At 52.0% G+C, this 21358-nt stretch overlaps 2 protein-coding genes across 7 annotated transcripts in view; one reads left to right on the top strand and one right to left on the bottom strand.

Annotated features, from left to right (window-relative positions):
• Window positions 1-9466: 9466 nt before the first annotated feature.
• Lrrc10b (leucine rich repeat containing 10B) lies at window positions 9467-12690 on the top strand. The gene has a single exon (XM_021152283.2). The coding sequence runs from the start codon at window positions 9593-9595 to the stop codon at window positions 10469-10471; it is 879 nt and encodes a 292-aa protein (XP_021007942.1). The 5' UTR covers window positions 9467-9592; the 3' UTR covers window positions 10472-12690.
• A 2708-nt stretch (window positions 12691-15398) lies between these two features.
• Window positions 15399-21358, bottom strand: part of Syt7 (synaptotagmin 7) — a 61886-nt gene continuing 55926 nt past the window's right edge. For all 6 annotated transcript variants that reach the window (XM_021152360.2, XM_029472665.1, XM_021152359.2 and 3 more), the window contains one exon: window positions 15399-18667. In XM_021152360.2, the coding sequence (XP_021008019.1) occupies window positions 18563-18667 (105 nt within the window). In that variant the 3' untranslated portion in view covers window positions 15399-18562. The remainder of the gene's footprint in view (window positions 18668-21358) is intronic.

Genomic DNA, 21358 nt, shown 5'->3' with positions numbered 1-21358 from the left:
TGTCCCTCATGGCTTGCTAAACCTGCTTTCTTGTGACAACCAGCACTCACAGTGAACTGGGTTCTCCTACATCACCAATCAAGAAAATGCACCACAGGCTTTCTCACAGGCCATTCTGGTGGGGGCATTTTCTCATTTGAGGTTACTGCTTTTAAACGTAACTATAGCTTGTGTCAAGTTGACATAAACTAGCCAGCACGCTGGGGAAATGAGTTGCAAGTGTTTTCAACTTCTAGAGAGTCTGGATGGTGGTGAAGTGTTTGCAAGGCCAGTGGAATTCTCCATCATAAGAAGAGGCTTCAGAAGCGATGAGGCCCTGAAGAATTCAAGTACGATTTACATATGGGATGCCATCACTAACAAAGGGATGGGCATTTGTGATACCTTCTGTGGGCCTGGAGCAGCACCCAGCTGCTGGTGTGGGGCTGGAAGGATCTTCTGGGAAACACAAAAGCTATGCACAGAGTGACTCACCTGACTCTAGGCTTCTGCACAGACAGGCATAGTAAGGTGAGTGCAACTTCAAAGGACCCTCAGAGGCTGAAAGCTGTATCCTTCCCTGGACTCAATGGTGTGGATCTACAGATAACATAGTAAGACCCCATTTGTTGTTTAATTAAACCTGGCATGGTGGTACATATCTGTAATCTGAACATTTGAAAGGAGCGAAGAGAATTATGAGTTCAAGGCTAGCCTGGGCTACACCAAACCTTGTTTCAGAACAAAGCAAATCAAACAAAAGTGCATCTTGGGGACCAGAGACTATAGCTCAGTGGTAGAACATGCTCATGCATCAGGCACTATGTTTAGCCTCCAACATCAAAGGAAAAAGGAAGGCATCACCATGGTACCTGAGGAGGCCAGAGAGGGCATGTAGCTCCCTGGAGCTGGAGTTACAGATCCTTGGGGGCTGCCTGTGGGTGCTGAGAACCCAGTCAAGGGCAATTCAGAGTCACACTGTGTAACTGAGGGTATAGCTCAGTTGATAAAGTGCTTGCCTAATGTGCAGAGAGCCATGCATTTGACCCTAGCACATGCCTGGAATACCAGCACATGGGAGATGGCCACAGGAGGATCAAAAGTTCAAGGCTATCCCACATAATGAGTTCAAAGCCAGCCTGGGCTATGTTACATGAACCCCCACCCCCATTGTGTGTGTGGGGTGGGGGCAGACTTGGTCTGTCAGTGGCTAGATTTAGCAAAGATATCAATTTAGTAATTTCCAGTGAATGAATTTATCCTTAAGGTCTAAAATCCAGTAAGGTCAGGATTTCTGTCTTCTTGGTATTTCCTTCTCCCTAGGGAGTAGACTGCCTTCCACACAGCTTATGAGAGGGAGAGACATACCTTTTCATATGTTTTTGTTTTGGCTCTTTAAAACCTTTTATAAAAGCCGGGCGGTGGTGACGCACGCCTTTAATCCCAGCACTTGGAAGGCAGAGGCAGAGGCAGGCGAATTTCTGAGTTCGAGGCCAGCCTGGTCTTCAGAGTGAGTTCCAGGACAGCCAGGGCTACACAGAGAAACCCTGTCTCAAAAACAAACAAACAAACAAAAACAAAACCCCAAAACCTTTTATAAAAAGGGCATGGCAGTGCATGCCTTTAATCTCAGGACTTGGAATGCAGAGGTAGGTAGAGGTGTGTGATTTTGAGACCAATCTTGTCTACATAACAAGTTCCAGGCCAGTCTGGGCTACATAGATTATTCTGTCTCAAAAAACAAAAATAAATAAAATAAAAGTTACTATCGGAGCTGAATTGCAGATGACCCAGACTGTGTTCTCAGCACCCACAAGCAGCTCACAACCACCTGTAACCCCAGTTCCAGGGGATCTGATGCCTGTTCTCTGGCCTTCTCGAGTACCAGGTAAGCTGGGAGAGTACATAACATACATACATTCAGGCAAAACACTCCTACACATAAAAATTAATCTTCACAAAAAACATTGGTGGATTGTGTGCACCTGCATGGTGTGTGTATGTGTGGTGTGGTGTGTTTGTTGTGTGTCACAGCATGTGGAGGTCAGAGGACAATTATTGTAGAATCAGGTTTTTTGGGGTTATTTTATGTTTTTTGTAGAACCTGTTGAGCCATTTCTGTGGCCCAGTATGGGCTTTCTTGAGACAGGGTTTCATGCATATGAGGTTAGCTGCAAACTTGTTATGTAATTGAGGCTGGCCTTAACTCCTGAGCCTTCTGCCTCCACCTCTCAAATGATGGGATGGCAGCTGAGTGGCACAACATCCAGCTGAGCGTTGTCTCTTTGTCCTTCGTCACCCCTCTTCCAACGGACCCTGTGACCTGACCCATGATTGCTAGGGTCACAGAACCACCCCTGCAGCTGGCTTATGGCCTCTTCTGCTCACCTCTGCCTTTGCTCCAAGGCTTCTGTGATAAGTAGAATCAGGTCACATTTTCAGGCCACAAAACCTGGTCCCCTGGGTGCTGGTGACTGCCCTTCTCCCACCCCAGAGCTGGGGCTTCTTTCATGATCCCCCTAGACCTCTTTCCTCGACACCTGTGTGACCCAGGCTGCTTCCCTTCTCTCTCATCTGCAGGTCTAGCCTGGATATTCTCCTGGGTAGAATCCTGGCTTCCGAGATGCTGCATGCTGCCCCTCTCCAGGGCTTATAGGCATTGCCTGTCTGCTTTTCAAGTTCAAAGGCAGGCTTTTGGACCTACAAACATTCTTTTTCTCCTTCCAGCCCTGGCTGTTGTAACACTCTGTAGTTTAGGCTCTGGATTTCAAAGCCTTTTTTTGCAACTCTGAGCTGAGGATTTGCTTCTTTGTTCTGTTCCCCTGGAGAGCAGTAGGCTGGGAGGCCAGTTCAGCTTGTGAATGGAGGAGGATGGATGTAAGGAAGTGTCTTCCGAGGAACAGCGGATCCTGAGTTAATGCCTCTCTTGACCAGCCACCCAGCCCTGAGAGCTTTGTGTAGATCCCCAGGGCAGTGCGGCTCTGCCCATTGTGGACTTGACACTGGAGGTCAGCAGGAGGACACCACACTTTAGAAAGTGCCAGAAATTGGGTTGGCAGATGGCTAAACAGGTAAGAGCTTGCTGATCAAGTGTGAAGTCCTGAGTTCAAATCCCTAGAATTAGGGGCTGGCTGGGCAGATGGCTCAGTGGTCAGAGCACTTGCCTCCTGAAAGCATGGGGACTGGATAGTTTGGAGTTTGGATCCCCAGAATTTAGATAACTGCTGGATGGGGCTGCAGGTAGTTCCTCCCTGTAATTCTATCCTCAGAAGGCAGAGACACAGGATCGCTAGAAGCAGCCCTGGGCTTGAGTGAGAGAGACCTTGCCTCATTGAGTAAAGGAAGAGTGAGCAAGGATGACTCTCAACCTCAACTGTGGGCCTCTGCATGCACGTGCACCCACACGAACAACACTTCCCCCAGGTGTGCCTTTACACACACACACACACAGAGAGAGAGAGAGAGAGAGAGAGAGAGAGAGAGTAGAAGAGAAACCCTAGAATCTGCATACATAACTGGGGATGGACCTACACACCTGACACTCCAGAGCCTCTCTGCATATATGTGTGCACCTAACACACTGCAGGGAAATAGTTACTATTTACAGACAGGGTTTTTAGCTCTCACCCTCACTGTTTATATTTGGTATGGTTTTGGAGGTCAAAGGACAACTGGAATATTGTTCCTCAGAGTCCACCTGGCTTTTCTTTCCTTCCTTCCTTCCTTCCTTCCTTCCTTCCTTCCTTCCTTCCTTCCTTCCTTCCTTCCTTCCTTCCTTCCTTCCTTTCTTTTCTTTCTTTCTTTTTTTTTGAACAGGGTCTCTCACTTTCGTGGAACTTGCCAAGTTGGCCCGGATGGCCCGTTAGCCCTAGGGCTCCATCTATCCATCTGCCTCTGCCTTCCCAGTGCTGAGGCTTCAAGCATATCCCACCACACACAGCTTTTTTACATGAGTTCTGGAGATTAGATTCAGGTCCCTATGCTTTTGAGACAAGTATTTTACCAACTAATGTCCTTTCGGTTTTGAGGCCAGGCAAGTGGCCCCCCTCCCGACTTAGTTCAGGCTCATTCTGCAGGTGTAAGAATTGAGGTTCAGAGAGAATGAGGAGTTCAAATGAACATAAGACAGAGAGGCTCCCTACTCTACTGGAGCTCACATCCTTACTCTTCAATCGGATAATCAGGGTCACCTAATCAGGAATTCATTCGGCAACACGGCGGCCCACTAGGATCCACAGCGATAGCCTGGAGTACCAAGTCAGTCACTCCCGTCATCAGACTCCTTTGACCTCTGTTGCTGCAGCTCGGTTGTCCGAGGGGGTGGAGCCAGGTGGAAGGTGGAATAGGAAGGAGAAAACTCATCTTTCAACAGTGTAGCTAAGTGACTGCGCACTAGGGTTCCATGGAACATGATCTGAAAGCCACACCTGGGCTCACGTTTCATCGGGCTGGAGGAGATTGGTGGCAGAGACTGACCCAGCCCTGCGAGTGCCTTTCCAACATCCGTGCACCTCGGGGCTCTGGGATAACAGTAGGAAAAGTGACTGCACACTAGGTTTCTATGGACCGTGATCTGAAAGCCACACCTGGGCTCACGTTTCATGGGGCTGGAGGAGGTCGGTGGCAGAGACTGCCCCATTCCTCCCCCGCCCCCAGAGCCTTTCCATTATTCGTGCACCTCGGGGCTCTGGGATAACAGTAGGCTAGAGACTGCCGGTAATTTGGTACCAGGAAATCCTGAACCTGGGTCTCCTGGACTTGGGGTCCTCTTCGTTCTTTTGAAACTGCTTTGGGATTCTGAGGTCTGTCCTCTCAGTTGTAGGATCGATCACTCCATCCCTCAGTTAGGCAAATACGCTGAAGCCCTCATGCTCAGAGGAAGTGGGGGTGTTTCTGTTTCTTCAACACTCTTGTCCTCTCCAGCGACAGCAAAATCTTCAAGTGGGGGCACTCCTGGAAATCTTGCTGTTTCAGGCTGAGGGCAAGCATTTGGGCACACTGAGTAGTTTCTTTGATTTCTCTCAGCCAAGTGAGTCAATGATGCAAGGTATGAAAAGTTTTGTCGTCTTGATAAGATGGATCTGCATCTCAGCTCTGACTCTTCCCAGCTGTGTGACCTTGCTCAAGCTTCTTACCCTCTCTGAATCTGTTTCATCTGTAGAGTGGGAGGCTGGTGGGGGATACAGTACCTGCCTGGAGGATTGGCAGTGAAGGGTAAATTAGACAGCCCGTAGGTGCTCAGTAAATGACAACGCTCATTAGCGTGTGGGAGAGAGCCAAGATGAGAGGGGGATATACCATGCAGGCTTCTTCCTGCAGCTGTTGTTCAAATGCATGATCTCTGCTCAGAGTCAGGCAGTGACCTTGGATCCAAAGTCAACACCAAAGCCAGGTGCCCCCCCCCCTCCTCCTCCTCCTTCTCCTCCTCTTCTTCCTCCTCTTCCTCCTTACCTTCCCTCCTTGCCTCATCTGCAGTCACAATCCTGGTAGCTCCAAAGCCCCTGAAAGCTCCTGAGCTGATCTGTAATGCCCAGGCCCAGTTGCACCCCCCTGACCACCTTTAGGGATGCACACCTGTGCACCTCACTTTTACCTCCTCTTGTCCTGGCTCAGTGCTCTGCTCTCACAGAGGCATTCTCCACCCCCAGCCCCCACACTTCTCCATGACCTGACCATCACTCGGCTTCCTTTTAGTTGACTATCCCCACTGGCAGAATACCCACAGAGGTACAGACTTTTTGCCCTGGTGTGCATATCCATAGCAACCCCCAGTGCCCAGGCCTAGCAGTGGGTATTTGATGCTTTTTTTGAGTAAACACCTTAAAGTAAATACCCCAGTTCAGTTCTGCCTGGTGCAGGTAAGGGGACAGCTCTGTGGTGTGAAGAATGCCATCATTCCTTTTCCTAAGTGAAATAATTAGATTAGGTCTCCAGGAGACCATGAACGGATCAGTGGGTGAGTCCTTTCTGAAGGGCTTCTGGAAGCCAGGGTCTCCAGCTTCTTGCAGACATAAAGAGCATAACCTCCCAGAGGTGATAAGCCCCCTTATGTCCTGACATTTCCCAACTGGTTCTAATAAGCTGGAGTCTGCTTTCTAAGAATCTTCAATAATGTGACATTCTGTGATTATTTCAGTCTCAGCAAGCAGCCAGTGGTCCTGGCTCAGGGCAGGGCAGGGTCAGCAGGAGGGAGGTGCTTCAGGGACACAGGAGGGGATACAAAAGCCTCATTCTGTATGTTTGTCATTTTTTTCATTTTTTTATTTAAAAGAAAACAGATTTAGAACAAGCATAAGAAAATGTGAACAATCATGAATGCTGGAGACTAGGTACAGAGGCATTTATCACAGAGAGCACTGGGCTGTTTTTGTGTTTAAAACAACCCTTCATATAGATCTGAGGGTGGGTAATATTGTTATAGCTTGTGGTTGGTAATAGAAAGACCATTTTGAAGGCTGGGGATCTGTCTTTTGGGTATTTTTGCAGTTTGGGGCGGGGGGCAGAGGGCATGGCTGGGTCTAGGCCGGAACCTGGAGTTGTCACAGCCCTGGCTCCTTGCAGGTCTCAGTTTCCTGCTTTCCTGGGAGTGGGGAAAGGTTGGGGGGAGCCCATGCTGGGGGTGAATCTAATTCATTAGCGACAACTCAACAGGGATCAGGCGCTCACAGCGCCAGCATGACTCATTGAGATGATTGCTTCACTGCCGATCTGCGTGGGCCTTGAGCGCAGCACATTTTACCTTTACCCACTGAGAAGGGCCTGGTGGGAGGTAAAGGTACAGGATCTACCCAGAACATGAAAAAGACCCAGAGGAGGCAGAGGGCTGGCCTCCTCGCTCCCATTCCCAGGAGCAGTGCCTGGCCGGTACCCTAGCGGAGGCACTCATAGGGCTGCTTGGATGCCTACAAGTCCAGGAGGGCTGCCTGGTGTTGCAGTGCCAGCCTGAGCATGTGGTGAGGGTGGGTTGACTGCATTCCCTCCTCCACATCGAATGTCCCTTGGTAAAAGCGCTGAAGGGATATGGGGGGGGGGTGGTTGGGGAATATTCATGCCTGGCTGGGTTTGCCCTGGATTCCTAGTATCTAAATGCCCACTTCCTTCACGAGATCCTTCCATGTGAGAAGAGTGTTGGGTTGGGACTTAACAAGGTCTGAGTACTTGAGGAACTTGAACCCTGTCTAGCTGGGGCTGAGAATCCATCCATCTGGGAACTGATGTTTGGGCTTGACTTTTTCTGGCTTGACCCTTACCTTGGCTGGGGCACCTCATCATTTTATTAGTTTCCCCCAGGGTGGAGCTCCATGGCTGTTCTGTTATCATCTCACCCCAAGAAACCTCTTTCTCGAAGACCACTGTTATTGTTCTGCTAACAAATATCTATTAAAGATCAGAAAAGGAGAAGCCAGGAGTGAAAAAGAATCTGCTGGGTGGTGTCATCCCTAGGAAATTCAAGAGCAAGCAAAGTTGACCCCTGATAATAGAGGTCATGATCAAGGTGGCCTCTGGGAGAGGGAAGAGGTGTGAGGGACGTCTGAATCGTAGGAATAGAACACGATGCTGGGGTAGAGCTCAGTTATCACAGTGCTTGCCTAGCATGTGCTGGATTTGATCACCAGCACCATATAATCAGGACATGGTGATGCACACCTGTAATCCCAGCACTAAGGAGGTGGGAAGAACAGAAATTTGGCCATCTATTGAGTTGGAGGACAGTTTGAGTTATATGAAACTCTGTAACTAAAACAAAGGTACAAAAGCTTAGACAAAAGGGGGAAAAACCCCAACTGTGACATAGCAAAGGTACACACATTTGTCAAAAATACACGCAATTGCACGGACATTCCCAGCCCTTCCTTCCTTTCTGTATATTTATCACTATTTTCTATTTTCAGATAGGTTCTTACTATGCTGCCCAGTCTGGTTAACATAGCTGGGCTAATAGATGTGAGCACTCTACGCCCCCCCTTTTATTGCCCACTCCCCATTCTGAGACAAGGTCTTGCTATATATCTCATTAGCCTTAAGCCACTATATAGCTTAGGATGACTTTGAACTTGCAGAAATCCTCTTGTTTCTGCCGGGAAAGATCTGGAATTACAGGCAGGAGCCACACCCCTGGGCTTTTGCTGTGTTGTTTCTCCAGGCTGGCTGATCAGCTGGGATTATAGAGGTGAACCAATGTGTCCTCCTTCCATTGTCCTAGTTTCAAAATTTCATGGCAGTATGGATGGATTGGAGGACACTAAGGTCTGACAGCTAGGTCCTAGAGAAGGTGGGGGTGGGGCAGGGAGGAGAAAGTGGTCTGCTGACTGAGCGCTCACGGTACAAACTCTTGTCCCTTGTACAACCCTCAAGCAGGTTTTTCTAATCTCAGGAGGCCGCTTTCCTCCTCATTTCTGTGGGATTAATAATTCCTTTCTTAGTTTTTGCATTGTGAGTCAGAGACTCTGTTGAGGAAAAACTCACTGGAGGGGTGGGTGGAATGCTGTGTTTTCTTTTACTGGGAAGGTGTATGCTTAGGAGTTGGGTTCTTGAGTCACACTGCCTGGCTTCAAACGCCAGCTTTTCTGGTCAACCAAAGCTTAATGCCTTTGATCCTTGCTCAATGCCTCTTTCTTTAAAGTATGGGAAGTAGCTTTTGGCAAAGTGACAGACACGTGGAGCTCTGGCAGAGAGAAAGGGGAGGAGGCTAGTGAGAGCAGGGAGTCATAGAACCAAGATGATTGTTGTCGGTGCCACTCAAAGGTAGGTACTTGTCCCAGTCCTCTGCTCACCATGGCCACACATAGACCTTGGGTATTATGGGAGGGGCTTGGGTATGAGCGGGTGTTAGAGCACCAGCAATGGGCGGACTCCGGCGAGGGCGGAGCCAAGCATAGTCCCACAAATCCTCAGATCTAAAAAAGACCAGAACATAATATTGTTCCGAGTTACTCTCCTGAAGTGACCCCAACTGGGAGACTGGTCGCACGCCGCTGGACGTCGGGTGTGGAGGGGGAAAGTGAGTGACCTCGCCTTCAGGTACTTCTCCAGTATCCCTCCTCCCTTTTTTCAGTCCCAGGTTTCTTCCTTATGGGCCCACTTTCCCTGAAGCACACACAGCTACACCAACCAAATGGCCCGCTGCGGCAAGTGTAGACAGCGTCGGACGTCGGGGCTAGCCCTGTGACGGGTTTGCGCTCAGCGGCCGCCTGGGCTCGGGCTGGCTCACGGATAGGCTAGCTATCCAGGGACCAGCTTCAGCTTCAGGACCCTTCTCACGGTCCTCCTTGGCCCCGCCCCACCCCGCCCTCCCTCTGCCTATTGGCAGCCGCACGCGCGTCGGGGGTTGCCAGGGCGACGGGTCGCTAAGCTGCAAGTCAGCTCGAACTCCAGCCAGTCGGCCTCCGGCGGAGGCAGCGGGGGAGGCCGAAGGGCGGGCGGCCGAACGCGGTGCGGGGCGGCGGGGCCCAGGCGGGCGCCTCCTCTCGGCTCGGCACGGCCCCCCTCCCGGCACACAGGCAGGCCGGGGCGGGGGGCCCCCGAGGCCGGAGCGGCCCGGGCCCCGTCGGGGCGGCCAGGGCGTGGCGATGCCGGGTGGTGGCAGCGGCGTCCCGGGCCGGGGCCCGTGACCATGGGCATCGCAGAGTCCACGCCGGACGAGCTGCCGTCGGACGCCGAGGAGCAGCTGCGCAGCGGCGAGCAGCAGCTGGAGCTGAGCGGGCGGCGGTTGCGGCGGCTGCCTAGCGCCGTGTGCGCATTGAGCCGCTTGCAGAAGCTGTATGTGAGCGGCACCGGGCTGCGCGAGCTTCCCGAGGAGATCGAGGAGCTGCGCGAGCTGCGCATCCTGGCGCTCGACTTCAACAAGCTGGAGCGCCTGCCCGACGGCCTGTGTCGCCTACCGCGCCTCACGCGTCTCTACCTGGGCGGCAACCGTCTGCTGGCGCTGCCACCCGACTTTGCGCAGCTGCAGAGCCTGCGCTGCCTCTGGATCGAAGGCAACTTCCTGCGGCGCTTTCCGCGGCCGTTGTTGCGCCTGGTGGCGCTGCAATCGCTGCAGATGGGCGACAACCGGCTGCGCGCGCTGCCCGCCGAGCTGCCGCGCATGACCGGCTTGCGTGGCCTCTGGCTCTACGGCAATCGCTTCGAAGAGTTCCCGCCCGCGCTGTTGCGCATGGGCCGGCTGCACATCCTCGACCTCGACCGCAACCGCCTGGGCGGCTTCCCCGACCTGCACCCGCTGCGTGCGCTCCGAGTTTTCTCCTACGACCACAACCCAGTCACTGGACCCCCCCGGGTGGCAGACACCGTTTTCCTAGTGGGCGAGGGAGCCGTCGAGCGCATGGCTGAGCGCGACGAACCCATTCCGCGACCGCCAGCCCGGCGTCCAACCCGGGCTTTTGAGGATGAGGAGGAAGAAGACCTACTCATAGGAGGCGCAGGACCCAGGGCCCTGGGGCCCGCCAGGGACAGCCTCCGAGCCTTGGAAGCTCCTCCAGGATTGGGCACCTGAGCCTCTTCCCTGAGTGATGGGCTTGGCTACTCCGGAAGAAGGGACTCTGCGAGGCTGTGGCTGTTTGGATATACGGTGTTGCTGGGCCTCTTTCTTGGGGCAGTGAAGGAGCATCATTGAGTGAGCTGCCTGGCACAGGCAGTCCTGAGGCCATCTTCAGACAGTACTAGGCAGTAAGAAAGAGTCCCTGGGCTGACCTCTGGGCAGTTTTCAGACCAAGAAGTCTGGGATAGAGCCACTGATGGTACGACAGATGAACCGGTTCTCACCTGGAACCAGGGTCACCACTTATCCATAGAATCATCCCTACATCTATCCCTAGTTATAGATGTCAGGGCATCTATAACTTTCACCTGGGGTTTGGATTGCCTAGGCCTACCCTAGGAGACTGTATGGGGCAAACTCTCCGTGTGTGTGTGTGTGTGTGTGTGTGTGTGTGTGTGTGTGTGTGTGTGTTGGGGGTGGGGCCGGGGGAGTTCTGGCCAGAGGCAGGGCATAGGAACTATGTCCAAGACAGAAGTAGACATAGACGGGGGCCCCAGTTCTCCACCAGGTCTCCCCTGATAGTTGTATGTATGGTACACAGAAGAGAAGGGTCTCCACCCATCTTTCCTCCGGATCTTTTCTCTCAGCCTGTGCTGCACTATTGCCGGGCAAAGAGAGATCTTCCCTCTCCTGCAGCCTGTGCCCTCAGTTATCAAGTGTGAGAAGATGCCACTGTGCCTCTAGGGCCTCCTGCCCCAAGAGAGAGGGGCTCTGCACTCTAGGAGGTTGCTCAGGGCCTCTGTACTGCCTGTACTCTCCATTTCCTTACATGGGCACAGCCAGGGTGGCTGGCACGGCATGGGGCACTGGACAGGCACCATGTGCCTCTACTCCGTCACCAGGGACAGCCTCTGAAGGGCTGAGAAGACAAGCTCTGCTATTCCCAGGGCCAGATCCAAGCAATAATAGGAGGTGAGGGCCAGAGGACACTCAGGGACAGTCAGGGGCTGGAGCCCCAGAAGGTAGTGTTTTCTTTAGGAAGAAGAAAAAAACCTTGTAAACATAAATTTTATTTCTTGGAGAAAGAATGTGTGTTTCCCACATGTCTATTTATTTATAAACCCGGGAGCACCAAGTTCCACCGCTGTGGGTGCACCTCCCCCACCCAAGTGCCCCAACTCTGTGTCAGGATGACCCTGGCCAGCTGTTGTGTCTGTCCTTCTTGTCTGGGGAACAAGAGCCCGTTGCAGAAGGAAATAGCATTGCTCCCTGAAGCTGGTCACCTGGCATCTTCGGATGTCCTCATGTTCTGGCTCACCCTACCCTTGGTTGTGCTGTAGGGGTCATCTGCAGCTTGGTTCTTGGGATCTAATTCTTGGATCTCCCACCAGCTGGGCTACCCTTCCTCTATTTGCTCGACAGTACTGGCCCCTCCCACTCTGACTGTACTTGCCCTATTCTCCTTTGCCTTTCTCAGCCTCAGTTCCTTCAGTTTTGCCCCCCCCATCACCATGGCAACAAGAACTGATGTCATATATGGAGTCAAAAGGTCAGGCTCAACCCAGTAGCTGGGCTAGTACATTGGGCTGGGCTCTGGGTAAGGAGGAGGCTGGATATAGATCTAGAGTGAGATAAGACTAAACAGGCAGACAGAATGAAAGGTGGGGAGTAAGATTAACGTGGGGCCCAACCGTAGGCTTTGTTTTTGTTAAGGCTCCTTCTGGGGCTCTGGGGCTCTCAGGAGCCTCCCTTACGTGGGGGTAAGGATTTGAGAGGTGAGGTTATCAGGTAGGTTGAGAGCTGCAGCCCACCAGGGATGACCTTTGGCTCCAGAAGTTGTCAGGTACAGGGGTAACCACCATAGACCAGGTCTGTCCTTGCTCCTGGTTCTGCTCCTGGTTCTGCAATTGGATGAATGACCCTGATGAAGTCTTGGATATCTGGGCCTTAGTTTCTCCATTTGGAGTGGACAAGTTGGATTTTTAAGTCTGATGCTCCAGCCCAAGACTCCACCCACCGTCTTATCCACCATTCTTTCCTGTGCAGCTACAGCTCAAGTTTCCTTTCTGATGTTTCTGCTCCCCTGTCCTGACTCACCCAAGGCCAGATGGTCTGAGCAATGCCCTACAGTGGACTCTCTCCTGCATCATCCTGAGGTGTTCATGTTCAAGTCCCTTGCCCCCCCTTATTTTCTTCCTTCCTTCCTTCCTTCCTTCCTTCCTTCCTTCCTTCCTTCCTTCCTTCCTTCCTTCCTTCCTTTTTTTCTTCCTTTCTTTGTTTGTTTTGTTGTGTTTTTCGAGACAGGGTTTCTCTGTATAGCCCTGGCTGTCCTGGAACTCACTTTGTAGACCAGGATGGCCTCGAACCCAGAAATCTGCCTGCCTCTGCCTCCCAAGTGCTGGGATTAAAGGCGTACACCACCACTGCCCGGCCTAATTTTCTTTATCCAGCGTAGCACGCATGGCTATGGCTATTTGCCATCCAAGGAAGAGCTCCCGAGGCTGTCAGAAGCAGATCCAGTTTCTTCCGGAAAGTTAGTCTGGTTAGAGTTCATGCAGCTGCCTGATGCCCTGGTATAGATCTCTCTGAGGAAATGAGGGCACTTGGGAAAGGAGAGTCTATTGCCAGTTCCCCTGACCCAGCTCCCCTTGGTGATGAAGATGTGAGGTGTGAGGGATCCCATTATCACTGCCACCCTATAAGGTCTTGGCTAGGTCCCTGAAGAGAAGGAAGAGCTGTGTGACACTTGTAACCACAGCCTCATTTGTGGTCAGGGGCAGTCAGAGGTGGGACACGTGTGAGTAGGACAGGAGAGCTCTAGGGACAGAGGCTGAAGGAGCTGGCATTCAGAGCAGGAGAAAAGGCCAAGGGAACATGAGTGGTGGGAAGAGGACATGGTAGGACAAGAAACAGGTTGAGGAGAGTCTGGGACCTGTCTATTGGCCTATTTGTGGACTCCTAGCCCAGTGCTCAGTTTCCACTATGATGGCTGGCAAATTGGCAAGTAAGCTGGATGAGAATTATAGTCTGTCTCCTCCCCTCTGATTCTCAAGTCTCTGGACTGAGTCCCAAGCCTCCAGACCAGCTGACCTTTTGATTGGCAGGCAGGGCCTCCGAGTCTGGGATGTTAGCAGGATCCTTTCCTAGCTTTGTAATTGTCTACCCAAAGGGTTTGATAAAGGGAGGAATGGGATGAGTAGGAACAGGAGACCTTCCCCAGAGGCCCCTCCCCTCCTTCCATGCTTTCTTAAACCTCTCCCAAAGCTCCTCAAGACATCAGGGCACTGATTCTGAAGATGGACATTTATTACCACAGCCAGGCGTGCCACACAGAACGTCTATTCAGACAGGAAACTCTGCCCAAGGGCTCACAATCTAAGAGACACCACACTCGCACACGTATACATTCACAGACACACACACACACACACACACAGGACCCAGAACATGGGAAGTGGATGATTTCACTAGAGACAGATGGGAGCAGCTCAGGATGGAGCGTCAAGCATGTTCGAATTATCCTTCAGCTGTCTTTCTCAGAGAAGGAGAGGAGAGCCCAGAATCCAGAAAGGCCAGAGAGACCTTTAGAAGTAGTGCATCTGGGAGGGACTTGCGGGAGAAGGAAAGTGGTCTCTCTCAGGCACATGAAGGGATGCGTGAGTAGCTCAGAGCAGGCAGAGGGAGTGAGCCAGAGAAGTCCAGGATAGAGGCCCTGTGCCAGTCAGTGGTCAGGGTCTGGCACCTCTGCTGTGCTGAACCAACTATGCTAAAACTGTTTCTTGGGTTTGTTTTCCCCAAAGAAACGCTAAACAAAACCCAGGGTGACCCTGAAGCTACTTACCTGACCCCAGGACTCCCTCGAACTTCTGGAATAGAAGCCAACTGAAGCTGTTTTATCCCCTCTCAGGTGCTTGTGCACACTAGGGCAGGAGCTGTACCTCTGAGCTATACCCTAGCCTGCATACACCTTTTAAAAGGGATGTCTAAACTACACTGTAGGAAGTTAAGGGGCAGAAGGGGAAAGGGCAGGCTGCTTCAGAATGGGGGTACTTAGTACAGATTAAGGAGGCAGCTGCTGGTCCCAGATGTGGGGGACAGAGGGTATGTGACCCTCTTCACTTCAGAGTGGAGCAGGGCCCATGGAATTATGGGGTCCCCTTAGTGCCTATCTGAAGCAGATATGACTGGCCTTCTGCAGTACCCTGAGAACTGGCAGGCCAGCTGCCCTGGACAGAGCAGGGAGTGGCTGGAAAATTATTGCTTCTTTGTGAATAGAGGACCTTGAGAGCACAGCAAAGGGCATGGCTTGCCAGAGCCACAGACAGGAGGGCACCGGAGTCTCTCAGGTCCTCAGCTTGGAACTTGCCAATGGGGCTCTTTAGATTGGAGAGATTTTTTTTTTTCCCCAACCATAGAGAATCATCCTAGACAATAGATTGGAGAAAGGCCACAGATCCAGCAGTCTGACCTATAGCTCAGGCTACCTTTCTTTCCCCTGCCAGGACCTGGAAGGAGACATTGGCCCCAAGTCATTGAAGCTGAGCAGGTGATGGTGAGGTTGGTTGGGGGTGGGTGTCCCATCTTTGCTTTTTCTACTGACCTAGGAGAGAGAGAAGGATTCTCTGGCAAGAGAGGGAGTGTGTGCCCAGCCAAGTGGACTCCAAGGGAGGTCTTGAGATCTCAAGGAGATCCCACTACTTCTGAGATGACTTTAGGTCTGACCTGGGGCATGCAATACTCTCTCCTTTGGGGCAGCTAATGAATGTAGGGATTAATCTTGATCTGAGAGTGAGCGGGCAGCTCAGGCAGGCCCAAGCCACAATGAAAAGTCAAGTGTCAGGTGACAAGCTGAGTGGAGACACCCCCAAGACTCCCCAGTCCCTCCAATCCCAGCTGTTGAGAGAGAGAGGGCTGGGACCCACAGAGGAAACAGCCAAGGCCCTACTTTTTCACGATCCTTTATTAATCGGAACAGGCCTTGCCACAAAAAGCAAGGTCCATTCCCACAAAAATATGATTTTGCAAAGAGGAAAATTTTGCTGGCTTAGAGGGTGCATATGGTGGAAAAAATTGTATGGTTCTTTTTCCCTTTTGTCTTCAGTTCTCTTTGCTGTATTTTTTTTCTTTTTTTATGATAGTGGATTTTTGTTTTATTTTTTATAAAACACTTGCGCTCAAGGACTCAAACACAATACAAACAGCGCCACCAGTTCCCACCCCTGGGGGCCCCAGCTGAGCTGGGAGTCCCCTTGGCTTTTTTTTTTTTTTCTTTTGTGGCTGTTTTCCTTTGTCCCTTCCCTGGCCTCTGGTGCTGGAGGGCAGGTGGAGGGTGTGCTGGGGCACGTGGAAATTGTATAGCAGTTACACGGAGATGATCACGAGAAAAGCTACCTAAACAATGTAACAACTAAGTCTAGGGTGCCCACAAGATGTTAGATGACGCTCATAAAGGGGGTGGGGACACAGTGAAGAGACAGATTGGCTCTGGCGGTCCCTAGAGGCTCTGTGGGGTAGGGTGGACTGGCAGGTGGGCCTTGCTTTCAGGCGTCACTGACAACTTTGCTCTGGGTAGCACCTTCAGAGCCCTCCTGCCTTGATCCCCTAGGTCAGGTGATGGTGGCCTCACAACCTCCCCCATGAGGTAGGTGAAGTATTATTACCATCATTTTACAGATGGAGAAACTGAGGCCCAGGGAGTGTGGGTGACTTGCCCAAGATCCTAGGACAGTGGTGGCAGAGCTCTGGTGCCCTCCTCACCCTCAAGTCCCTCCCCCCATTTCCATGTTCCCCCAGTTGCCCTAACATCTTATGCCCAGCCTCTGTGTCATCCAGCTGCATCCTGTGCAAACCCACTCTGTTCTCCACCCACAGTTTGCAAGGTCTGACTGCCCCACCCCCCCCACCCCTCCACCCAGGTTGGGTCACTACTATTCCTAGTAGTCTGAGGGGAGAACAGCTCTGTGGGGGGATGCTCTCTGAGCTGACTGGCTAAGAGGTGCAGGAGCATGCTCTGCATAAACCCGCTGCCGACTTTACACCTGCTGGTGCAGGTTGCTTGGGCCCCTCGGATGTCTCGGTGGAAGCACTCAGGAGACTGAGGCAGATGGAGGGAAGGATGGCAGCGGTTTCTCTCAAGTTTCCAGACTTTCTACATTACCCTCTTCTGTTCCCACACAGCCTCTGCAGGGGGTTGGGAGGGTCCCTTTCCTGGGGTTACACCCAGCTGGGCAAGGGAGTTGGGGATGGTCCTATTTAAAGCAAAAGCTGTTGTATACAAACATTTAGATTTACAAGTAATAGGGTAACTATTTGTTTTACAATGGAATTATTCACTCTACGAATGATTCACCTACTACATAAGGGATTCCTCCAGGTCCCGGGGGGGACAGGGTGTGAAATCTGATTTAAGGACAGTTTGCTATGGACAAAAGGAGACCTCACACCTAGAGTAGAAGGTTGAGCTTAAGGGGAAGCCACTGAAGGAAACTGTGCCCACATAACTGTGTTCCCACTGTGCTCTAGATAAGCAGATGCAGTCCAGAGCCCCTTCCATCCTTGGGGTGTCAAGGTGCCAGCCAGGGTAGAACTGGTCCCCAGCCAGGGTAGAATTGTGGTCCCCAACTGCTACCATAGATGTGGTGTTCTGGTGCCACCTGGTGGTAGAATTAGGGTATGTTGGGCTCAAGTCTCTGAATTGGTTTTGAGGTTCTTTCACCAGCTGGGTCTTTTCAATACAGCACAGAGGGATGACAGGACTTAAGAGGGATCATTCTGGAGTCTGCTATTTCCAAAGGGAAGCCAGTTCTAGTCTCAGCAGAGGCCAGGAGAAGAGAAGACAGCTTCTTTGGGTATGGCAACTTCAGACTCCTGGAATGCTCCCCGCTTCCTCTGCTTGCATGGTGGGTGGGAGGGGCAGAAAGAGCTACTACTCTGGGGTGGGGTAGGGGTGGGGTATGTGTCAAGACAGCCTGGAGAAGGCCAGGGGTTGATCAGATTATGCAAAGAAAAGGTGGAGGTGTTGGGGTAAGGGGTGGGGCTACATCCAAGCCAGAGAGTGTGAAGCAGATGCCAATTTGACTGCAATATGAGATTTGGAAAGGTGGGGGTCCCTGGGTGAGGGGTTAGGAATGCCTGAGAAGGATGGGAGTGGCGCCTTGTTGGAAGGCCATGCACACGGTGAGTAGGTGCCTACGAAGTGTGAGCCCAGGCCCAAGGAACGACATTGCAGTAGAGAGTCGCTACTGGGGAATTGTGGGGGTGGGGGCTACAGAGACAGGCAAAGTGGGTGCCAGGAGGCAGCTGAAACAGCCATTTGCCCTGGTCCCCACTTCTTCTCAGCCGTCCATACCCTTCCTCTCCTACCTTCCCTGTGGCCTTGACCTCTACCTGACCCAGCCCTACTTCATCCTCACGAAACTCTGCTATTTTCCATAGCCAATCAGCACTGCTGGTCCCAGGGGGATAGGGAGTGAGCACCCCCTTTCCCACACGTGCGCATGAGCTTCCAGGTGCACATGTGTACAGGCATGTGGGCACACACACACACACACACACACACAGTAGACACAACACAAATACACAGGGCCACATCTCCAGGACTCTGGAGCACAGGCTATATACCATCCTCAGTGTCCAGGGCCCAGCCGGCACCTGAAGCTGGGGATGGGCCTGATGACCAGGCCGTGGCCAAACGCCTCGGCCTTCCTCTTCTGGGCCCCAAAAAGGGGGTCTAGGGAAGGGGTGGCTTCTCTCCCCTCCAGGCACTGCCTTAAAGAAAACGGGGGCTATGCCCACCTGGCGGGCCTCTGGAGGGATCTGCCCATCTGGCTCTTGAGCTCTCCCCCACGTCTTTAGTATCAGCAAATCAGGAAAGAAAGAGGCAAAGCAGGGAATGGCTCCCAAGCCCCCACCCCCGAGCTGGACTCATGGGGTGGGGCTGGTACTTCCTAGAAATGGGGCCCAGTAGAGTTCTGGTACCCCTCCCTGGCTGAGCCCTCGGGGTCTCCCCTCACCATGGCAGGGGGGCCGGGCTGGGCATTGTGCATAAAGTGGTAGGGGCATGATGGGGAGCCAGGCCTTGGCCCTTGGAGCCTCCCTTGGCCCCACTCAGGCTTTCAGCTGGTGCCACTGGGCCACAGGCTGCCGGGGACGAGCGATCATGTCCTTCCAGTGTTTCACTTCACCTGGTCCGCTCTTCCAGGACAGGTAGATCTGGGGAGGAAGAGAAGATGCGTAATGGCAGGCTCCGAGGCTTGGGCCCTGTCCCATAGTAACAGCCTGGCCCACAGAGGCTGCCCCTTTCCCTTCCTGCCAGCCTGACCTAGTTTCCTGACTGTGCTATCCCTCAAGGGCCTGGGCATGCCTGGCCCTTTGACATCAAACCGTTACCTATTTTGCAGTGAAGGTCAGGACACAGGCATTTGGCTGGGGCAATCTTCCCTGACCTAGGAAGGGACACCATTGTTATTGTCTCTCCCATCTCCCTGCATTTCCTGGCCCCACCCCGACTTTGTACTGGGGTCATATAGCTCGAGGTCAGTGTGCACTTACAAACCTGGCAGGTGAACAGACGACCTGATTAGCCCCAGCTTTCAGATGGGAAAACACACAGAGTTAAGAGCCTTACTACCTTCAGTCATAGTTTAAAAGTTCAAAATGGTATAAGGAAAGTCTTGGTGGTTCTAGACTACCAATCCAGCCCAGGCTCTTGTAAGGGCTCCACAACATTGCAGGGCTGCCCCAGAAACTCCCAAAGCAGTCTCAGCTGAGCCTGGCCTAGACACCATGAATGCTTAAGACCAGGGGCATTAGAAGAAAAGCAGACAGTGTTGCAAGATCCTAGCCAGGGCACCTTAAGGCCATCAAGATGACAACTCATTGGGCAAAAAACTGTCACAGGTCATAGAGCCTGGGGGCCTTGACAACAGAGTATAATGTGCTAGCTAATACTGGATCCAGGAGCAGGCCTGGGGCATTAGTGGAAGAACTGCAAATGCAAATGAAGTCTGACAGGTTCACAGCAAGGTCCCATGTCAGTTCCTTAAGCTGTGACAGATACATTGTGAGGGGCTATCAATTGAGGACATTGGGAAGAGGGATATGGGTACACCATATTACATTTCCTACTTTTATGTACATTTAAACATCAGGTGTTACTACCTAAAATTCTCATACCTAAAATTCTCACACTGAGGCAGAAGGATTGCTATGAGTATGAGGCCACCCTGGAGATACATAGTGAGTTTGAGGGACAGCCTGGGCTATAAAGCAAGAGCCTGTCAAAACAAATGATAAAACACCAAGACAAAATGAGCAAACCCTATGCAGGGGTGAAATATCTTTCTCAGCTTAAAGGCTCCTCTGTGCAGCTCAGACTCCTCTGTGCCAATTGACTGATAACAGACACTGATAATACAGACAGCTGGAAATGGCATGTGTCTGCTGCCCTCTCCGGACTAAGTTCTCAGTTTCCTCTGAGGCTCACTAAGTACTCCACCCCACTATCCCACCATCACCACCACAGGTCACAGCCGAGTGCTCCTTTGCAACGTCAGCCCAGCTTGGTACCATAGCCTGGAACAAGGCCAGAAGACCCAGTATCCAGGAGTTGAGCTGGGCCTGTGATTCAGAAAGGTTCCAAGGTCCTTGGGCTTCCTAAACTATCCCAGGACGAAGCAAGAACAAAACCATTTTTTACTTGGTTTGGCCCACAGAAGGCTGGTCCGGTAAAGGAAGCTAAAGTACCCCCCAAGAACATCTACTTCTATAAAGCAGAGCTATAGAATGGCTGCAAGGGCCTCTAGGGGGCTCAGTGGGCCCTGCTCACAGCATACTCTAGTCTCCATACCTGTGCCCACTGGCTGGCTGAATAATACTCCCAGGGCCAGCTTTCTTCCACAAGGCTAGCTGCTTTTCTCTCCCCAACAACTGGGTCCTCCTTTTCATCTCTCTAGGGAATACCTCCAGATTGGCCCCTTCTCTGCAGATGCCAGACCATCCTTCTCCAAACACTATTGTTGGGGTTTGAATGAGAAGGACATCATAGGCTTGTTATATTTAAATGCTTGGTTCCCAGCTGGTGGACATGTTTGGGAAGGATTAGGAGGTGTGGCCTTGTTGGAGGAAGTGTGTCACTGGGGCTGGGCTTTGAGGTTTTAGAAGCCCATGCTATTCCCAGTTAGCTCTCTCTGCCAACTCAGATGTGAGCTCCTAGCTACTGCACCAGCACCGTGCCTGCCTGCCTGCCTGCCTGCCACCATGTTCCTCACCATGATGGCCCTGGACTCGACCTCTGAAATGGAAGCCTAAATTATTATTTTATTAATTTTATTAAATTATGAGTTGCCTTGGTTATGGTGCTTTTACACAGCAGAGGAAAAGTATCTAAAACAGTCATATTGTTAGCATTCTGTCTAAGTTCCACCCCATAGTTACCTGGCAACTGCCAGGTAGGCCCGTCCTACTATAATAGGGGCTGCTTGCCACCCTCCTTGCTCTTTTGCTCTTCTCCTGCTCCCTTGCTCTTCCCTTCCCCCCTCCCCATTCCCTCCCCCCGCCTCCACAAGCTCATGGCCAGCCTCTACTCCTCTACTCTCTCTCTCTCTCCCTCTGCCTTTCTCTGCCTCTACTACCCTCTGAACTCCCCTCCCCATGCCCTGAATAAACTCTATTCTATACTATATTGTCGTGTGGCTGGTCCTTCAGGGGGAAGGGATGCCTTGGCATGGGCCCCGCTGAGGCCATACCTCACCTCACCTCCATAGAACATATCCCCTCCTCTCTTTATCTTTTTATAAACACATCACATATACCTAGGGACCCGTGTTTCCACTCCCTCCCTTCCTCTGTCCTGATCACTGGTTCTCGGCACTATTCCTGGTCAAGCTTGGTGAGGGTTTATGA

The sequence above is a fragment of the Mus caroli genome, chromosome 19 (assembly GCF_900094665.2).
Source record: "Mus caroli chromosome 19, CAROLI_EIJ_v1.1, whole genome shotgun sequence".
Classification (NCBI taxonomy): domain Eukaryota; kingdom Metazoa; phylum Chordata; class Mammalia; order Rodentia; family Muridae; genus Mus; species Mus caroli.
Note: the sequence above shows the minus strand (reverse complement) of the source record. Positions and strands in the feature narration are given on the sequence as shown.